Here is a 7488-nt window from a genome sequence, read left to right on the forward strand (position 1 = left end):
TTCACCTACACTGACTGCTAGCATGTCCTTTGATCTTGGCTGAATCACTAAAGCTCAGATTGTACAAAGTCCTCTTTGTGTTTGCAGACTGCAGTCATGTGATCTGAAAGATATCGTTTTTGCTTAGTGGTAAAATGTGACCAAGTCCAACAGATGAGTTTCTTTTTTTTTATATTTCTTTGAGAATCTAAAGGGTATTATTGGTCACAACACAAAACAGTGATTTCTGGACTGAAGCCTCTGGTTTTGCTGCCTGAGATCTTAAGTTAATCATGGATTAAATCCAGGGCTTCTGGGAAATGTGGGGGTGTGTTCTCTGACATCAAATGTATTGCTTTGAAATAAGCAACTTGTATTTGTTTACTGACACAAAGCTGGATTAATCAGACTTTTGCAACAAGTTGCCGTGTTTCCTTTGGATTTAGTTGTGTCATGAAATTATCACCTCCCCACTGACGTGCTAAATAGCTGCTCGTGTTTAGCTTCAACATTTAACCCTGCAAGAGTTTCAGGAGCTACATTTACAAACAAATAGTGGCTTAAATGAGGCCCCAATCAATCTAAGTTGATATTTAACTGTTTGCTGAGCAAATGCCAATCTCTTACTCCCAGGAATCCTGACATGCACCGCACTTAGTTGCTCTTTTTTTGGACAAGCCAGCAAGTTTTTTTTCTAATTTAAATATAAGGTAAGATATACTCACATATTTAAACACTCCTGCACATTTGAATACTTTAGAGACTTAAAGGATTACACAAAATATCACTGTTTTAACATTTTTCATGTATAAAGTCTGGAAGGGAGGTAATGTTGCAATTCAAGTTAATGCCTTTTTGACATTTGATTTAGATTTCCATACCATGTTTAAATGCCAGAATACAAATGTTTTTTAAAATATTTGTAAAGTAAATTATTTAAAGATGAATCTGCTCTTTTATAATGTGCTTTGGCAACTTGAATAACTCTTGAAAGTACACAATTGATGGTTGAACTCCACATGTGTTTTAGGCACATTTCTGGTGATTTCCTTTGAAAGTGAGCGCAACTAAGTAGAGTGAAAGTGCTCAATTCTTCCAGACAATCCATCAAAGTAATTCTAAATAAAGGTGAGGAATGTTGTGTCTTAATGTCTTTCTTTTTTCAATAGCTTGTAACTATTAGCTGGAAGAGTGAATATGGTGCTTTCAGAGGCATACTCATTTTTATCGCATAGCATGCTAAATTGCAGTGAGCATGAAAGGTAATTGTGTCGATCCATAAAATCTAAGCAGGATATAGAATTTTGCCGTTAACCTAATTTTCTCTTTCACAGTTGCATTGTGAGGAAATGGACCTCTGCCTGACACTCCTGTTGATCTATCTCTGTAGCCAAGGAGCCACTGTAAACTTCTTAAAGATCTCAACAAATCACTGTTAAGATTATACTGGATGATTATGTCCTGTCCCTGTGCAGATTGTTAATCTATATTATCTTTGTGCTCAACAGAATGCTGAGGTGGAAGAAAATCAACCAGTCTCGCTGGTGCCTCTTACTCAACCAGAGGAGGTTAGAGTCAAAATGCTTTTGCTGTTTTTTTCTTTCTTTTTGTTTTTCCGTGTTCATGGTTCTGGACTCCTAAATTAACAACTTGGAAAATAATAAGCTTTGAAATTCTGATGTGTGCCTATAGGAAACAGGACACAGCAGTACAGCACAGCCAGAATTCGCAGATACTACAGAAGCCTCTGTAATTACAACATCCTATCAACCACCTACAACAAGTAGTGGGCCCACCGGAGCCTCGTCGATAGAAGAGGATGATGGGGGTTGTCTGTCTCTCGGCAGAAACCCACAATCCAGGGAAATTGTTGCTGCTGCCATTCAGAAAATGGGTGTGCAACTGCTGCAGAACCTGGAGATGACGCCAGAGCAGCCAAATATTATCATATCTCCTTTAAGCATATCACTGGGCCTCTCCCAGCTGGCTTTAGGTATGCATGTCTTGTCGATGTGCTTTTACTGCATCATATTTTATCTAAGCGAGTTGTTATATTTATATGCTGTTACCATATCTGATGAATTGTGTCAGCAACTTACCCTAGTTTATTGTTGTCTAGAGAACACCACATTTCTCATTCAGTAATTGTACCCCTCTTTTTTTTTCTTTTTTTTACAGGTGCTGTAAATGAGACGAGGGAGCTGCTGATGCATCATCTTCATGAAAACGCTCTCCCCTGCTACCACCAGTCTCTGCATAGTATCTTGATGCAGCTCAAAAACAGTGATCTACACATTGCCACACGTATCTTTCTGCGTGAAGGTTATTACTGAGAAGATTGTGTCCTTAAATTTTTAAACAATTTATCTTGTTACACCTTAAAGAAGATCTGAGAGAGTATTTAGGAGAAATAAAGTCGGGGTGTTTATATTTTTTAGGGTTTAAGCCGAAGGAAGTATTTGTCAATGAGTCTCACCGGTTTTATCGCTCGGAACCAGCAATCTTGGAGAATCTGGAGCAAATAAACACATGGGTAGAGAACGCAACTCAAGGAAAGATAGCTGACTTCCTTTCTGCTTTACCTCCCAATCTGCTTCTCATGCTCATTAATGCTGTCCATTTCAAAGGTGAGTGAGATTTTCAAATGCCACTGTATTTGTAAAATTCTGCCCATTTTATAAGATACTGTTTCCTTTCTAATACCGAGTGAAACTGACTGTGTTCCGAAGTGTTTTACATTTTGCTGCTGTCTCAAACCGAGATCCTCCCTCCATTGCTCCCACAGGAGAGTGGAAAGCTCGATTTGACCCCCGCTTTACCTCCAGAGGTGTGTTCTATCTCGATGAACAGCACATGGTTGATGTAGAGGTGATGGAAGATGCCAAACATCCCTTGAGTTTCTTTATTGATCATGAACTGGAGGCTCAGGTAAAACACAAATATTTTCAAACCTCAAATGTTTGAAGAGAAAATTAAATTCCTTGCATACCCTCCATTTTACTAAAGCGCCATTCTTTTTCTTTGTGCAGGTAGCGAGCTTCCCATTCCTGAAGTCTATGAGTTTGTTGGTGGTCGTGCCTCTGTCTTTGCAGACAAATATCTCTTCACTTGCTGCAAAGATCGATGTCTCTAACCTTTATAATCGACTGCCCAAAGAGAGGGCAGTCCAAGTAAAAGTCCCCAAATTCAAACTAGAGTATGCTAAAGAGCTAAAGGATGTCTTTATCAAATTGGGTAAGACCTGTTTTCTGTGAACTTAGTGTTACATTTATAATTTACGACTCATACATTATTACATTATTGCTTGATGAAACTACTGGACTTTCTGTGAGATAAAGGTAGTGACATTTAACCCATGAACTGACCTTATACTCTGTGCTCTTTGTTAGGCCTTGGTGAGATATTTTCTTCTCCCAACTTGGCTGAGATTTCAGATGGCCCTCTGCTGGTGTCCAGTGTAATGCATAAGTCCAGCATGGAGATAAATGAGGATGGTGCAGAGGCAGCTGCAGCTACTACTGTGGTTATTTCAAGGGCATCCAATCCAGTTTTCCATCTCAGCCAACCCTTCTTCTTTGCACTTATGCATGATGTAACTAAAATACCGGTTTTTATGGGTGTAATCAACAACCCTAATCCTGGAGCTCCTATCCTACAGAAAGGGGAATTTGGAAGCAAGGATAAAGTGGGATTTCCCATTGACAAGAATGATGGGGCCCACTTTGGAGGCCCACCTAAGTAAGGACTAAAACCCTTTACAGCTCTTCCAGGGAAACTCAGACAAACACATTTATGATAGCTCAATCAGTTAGCTCAATCAAAATATTTGTGAAAACTGATTCTGTGAACACAATGGGGAGCCCAAAACTTGAGTATTCCTTTAAAATAATATAGTTGCTATTAGATGAGACCTTGTCAAAAATGATAATTAAACAAAAAAAAAGTATAGTCATTGTTGCTTATATTGAGCCTATTTCAATTTGATAGCACATACATTTTGATCTTAACATGAGGAAACCGGTTAGTGTCAGATTATGACTGAATCAGTATGTGTATTGGATGGTTTGATGTAATGACTTAATAAACTGAACTGATTTGAATCACACGTCATGCTTATGAGTTTCATTGCGTGAAAACAGGTCGAAGCTTCAGCAACACTAAGACTACAACTTTATTACTTGACCAATGCGTTTCGGCCTGTGGATGACCCTGGTTACAGACCGAAACGCTGACTTTTTCAGATCCTTGTTTTTCACCATGCAGCTTGGAAGTAGATGAAGTTGTGGCAGAAACCTCCATTCTGTTTTAAAAATGACATGTCTTTAAAAGAAAAAGGTTGTTGTAAGTTGTTGCATTTCTAAAACTCTAAAACTGGGAAAATGTAATGACGCAAACAGCGGTAGGAAGCATTTTTACATTTATAGTCTCAGCAATTTCTTGCTGTGGATAATTGTCTTTGCCTCTTCTTTTCAGGTAGTGAAGTGGTATCTTCTACCTCACCATTTTTCTTTTTGTTATTATTACGGAAAAGACTTCACGGACATAATGGAAGTTCTTTCTAAATGCAAAGAAAAGAAGCAGATGTTAAGTTAATATTACAGTTGAGGTTCTTTGGCAAATAAAAATATCAACATAATGTTGTCAAATCTATGTTCCTTACGGGATTTCTTCGTATCTTACAAAAAATGTTACGGTAAAGTCTGAAGTATCCCAGTTTCCTACAAATACGAAGGCACCATGAAAACCGCCTGACGTCACGTCATTGTTGGCGGTGACTTTAGCGAAGCTGATCTCTGATCAGTTTTCAGTATAACCAAGACACGCAGATGCACGATGTTTAGAAAGGCTAAACTGAAAGCAGATCTGCAAACGGAAACGGAAGTCGTGGCAGCACATACGCGCATTGGCGCGTTGTTACAAGCTATTGGCGCCACGGTCATAATTTTGTTGCTTAGTGTCAGTGCTAGTAGTACTGAGGTGTCTGTCTTGTTAAAACTTTCAGATATTTTTCTTTTGTTGTGGTAGCTAAAATCACCCTTTGTCAACCATGACGAAACTCTCGGAGGGAACAATAGAGGTATGGTTTATTTTTACAGCATAAATATTACGCCGTTTAATACTGAAAACTGTAGAAGCGCAATGTAAATCGGCGCCGTCTACTTAATGGTGTATTTGTTTAAGTGGAGTTGTTCGCTGTGGTACATTTGTTTGCATATTTTTGCATCCACTGTAATCAGAACTGCGAACGTTGTTCGACGCTAGCTTAATTTGATATTAGCTGTTATTTACGTTTGTGTCTTCTAAAAACTGTGATTATAGCAAAATGTGTTAAAGTCAAGGAGGGAAAGTGTGGTTTTGTTTTCGACAATAGTTGTATTAAATGTAGAATTTATTATCTGAACGTGTTTGTATTCATAGGCTCTTTCAAATGGCACCAGTGTCAGCGACGCAGTGCTTCAGTTGGTGGTGAGTAGCAGTTTTTTATTTATTTAATTATTTTTTTTGTGTGAAAATGTATATTTATTATTACCTCATTCCTCATTTCGTCAACAACCACATCTATTTAAATGAGATGGGATGAATTCTGCAAAACAAAGCTGGATTAGTTCTCGGTCATTCCATGGAAAATCAATCAGTAGTCCCCACCTAACTTTTTTTAATGGAGGCATACACGGTTTTATCTTCAAGATGGTTACTGTCCCTGAAAGTATGTGTAGTGTGTGGGGTCGAGATCGACTGTTATTGACTGTGACAGGAGCACAAACAAACAATGGTACTGTGGATTTTCTGTCGGTTTTCCGATTATTTACTGAAAAAGTAAATAATCAAGTCACACAGTTGGATGCTCTGTTGGGAATTTGTTGCTACATTCCACGTTCAACTTGTGGCAGTCCTTTCTACTGAATTTATAAACATCTAAATATCAAACCGAGATCTTTGTTCATATCTTATAACTTGTTTTGATGGCCCTTGACAGTTCCCCCTGAACACATGCTTTCCTGTGGTTATGTCATGAGGGCTCAAACATGTTTAAAAATGGTAAAAGATTTGGTTACATTTTTTTTATGGACTGAACCCTCTTAAGGGGCAGGTCTGACAAATCACTGTAAGACTTCAAAAGGCTACAGTTTCTTAGTTAAAACCCCTCTCTGAGCAGTGACTTTACTTAAGAGGAAAGACTACAGGAAAATCATCCTTACTGAGTCCATCTCACTGTAAAAGCAGCTGGGAATAAGGAATACAGGCCCATAGGCAATAACCAAATATGCTCTATACTTTAAATAATGCAATCACAGAATGTGCAAGTTTACATAAAGGGACACAATATTGTTAAAAAAATAATTTTTTAATAAGTTTATTGAACAGTTTTATTCATATAATGTTTTTCAGAATATTCGCAAGCTTGATGGAGGAAATGGTCCTTCTCGCTTTCGGGTGATGATGAGTGATGGAAGGCACACTCTGTCATGTAAGGTTTTTAAGTTTATTCACTGATATATTTTGCATTGAAGTTTTAAACATGTTCATGTACCCATTTTAACCATCTGTTCTAAAAATGTGAGAGTCACGAGTTGTCTCTGACAAATCTCTTACATGAAATTACATTTTAACTGGCTTTTTTTTTTTTTAGATGGTCTACTAAATTGACTACTTGCGTGGGGTTAAAGATTAAGCTATTGCTCTCAAGAGGCTCTTAAATAGGGGGAACCTGGGTCACTCCTGTCTGACTTTCCTCTTTTAAACCGTCTGCAGCATTCATGCTCTCCACCCAGCTGAACCATATGGCTGAGGAAAACATACTGGCTCCAAACTGCATCTGTAATCTGAAGAGACATGTGACCAATATACTGAAGGATGGACGGTATACACATTTTCTGCACATTTTTTTTAATGTTCTCGACTTAATGGAAGCAAGCAGGCCTTAAAAACACTTAAATATGAATAAACACGGAGCAGAGGGCTGTTTTCTGTTGTTAATGGACATGTCTCATTACAGACGAGTAGTGATCATTTTGGAAATTGATGTCATTAAGCCTGCAAAAGATGTTGCCGGTAGAATAGGAGACCCTACTCCTTACACTGAGGGTAAGTCTTCGAAATATACTTCATTGATATTACAGCAGTGCTCAGTGAATACGCTTATGAAGTGGGACTAATTTAGAGATGCATTAGTCACACATAATGGGTCATACTGTTACTGCAGGGTAATACTAATGTCAGGTCTCTCTTACAGGGCAAAGTAAAGGGCCACAGTCAGCTCCTGTCCCTGAAAACCGACCCCCGCTGCAGCCACAGAACAGAAATGAAGGTGAGTGAAAGGTTTATTTTAATCTTGAAAATGAATTCAAATTAATTGAAATCTTAAGAATGTTGTGTGTGGGTGGGTGGTAGGGTAGGTGGGGTGCGGGGGTCATTGTGACATCACCCATTGGCTTTGGGCTCCACATTTTGAAGGTTTAACATTGACATTTTGGCCAGCGTCATGCTTTAAAAAAGTTTTTGTAGTCA

The 7488-nt window shown here is 38.4% G+C and overlaps 2 protein-coding genes across 3 annotated transcripts in view; both read left to right on the forward strand.

Moving 5' to 3' along the window:
* Positions 1-376: 376 nt before the first annotated feature.
* On the forward strand, positions 377-4084 carry serpinf2b (serpin peptidase inhibitor, clade F (alpha-2 antiplasmin, pigment epithelium derived factor), member 2b). The gene is made up of 10 exons (XM_031759788.2): positions 377-689; positions 1010-1107; positions 1314-1382; positions 1488-1547; positions 1672-1972; positions 2158-2301; positions 2418-2606; positions 2765-2907; positions 3009-3213; positions 3369-4084. The coding sequence occupies exons 3-10, from the start codon at positions 1329-1331 to the stop codon at positions 3719-3721; spliced, it is 1449 nt and encodes a 482-aa protein (XP_031615648.2). The 5' UTR covers positions 377-689; positions 1010-1107; positions 1314-1328; the 3' UTR covers positions 3722-4084.
* A 756-nt stretch (positions 4085-4840) lies between these two features.
* Positions 4841-7488, forward strand: part of rpa1 (replication protein A1) — a 28048-nt gene continuing 25400 nt past the window's right edge. Inside the window, exons 1-6 of one of the 2 annotated variants that reach the window (XM_039622873.1) lie at positions 4841-5056; positions 5398-5445; positions 6370-6448; positions 6733-6841; positions 6977-7065; positions 7214-7288. In XM_039622873.1, the coding sequence (XP_039478807.1) occupies positions 5027-5056; positions 5398-5445; positions 6370-6448; positions 6733-6841; positions 6977-7065; positions 7214-7288 (430 nt within the window). In that variant the 5' untranslated portion in view covers positions 4841-5026. The remainder of the gene's footprint in view (positions 5057-5397; positions 5446-6369; positions 6449-6732; positions 6842-6976; positions 7066-7213; positions 7289-7488) is intronic. The other variant, XM_039622872.1, reaches the window with a different exon arrangement.

Source organism: Oreochromis aureus, linkage group 14 (genome assembly GCF_013358895.1).
Source record: "Oreochromis aureus strain Israel breed Guangdong linkage group 14, ZZ_aureus, whole genome shotgun sequence".
Lineage (NCBI taxonomy): Eukaryota > Metazoa > Chordata > Actinopteri > Cichliformes > Cichlidae > Oreochromis > Oreochromis aureus.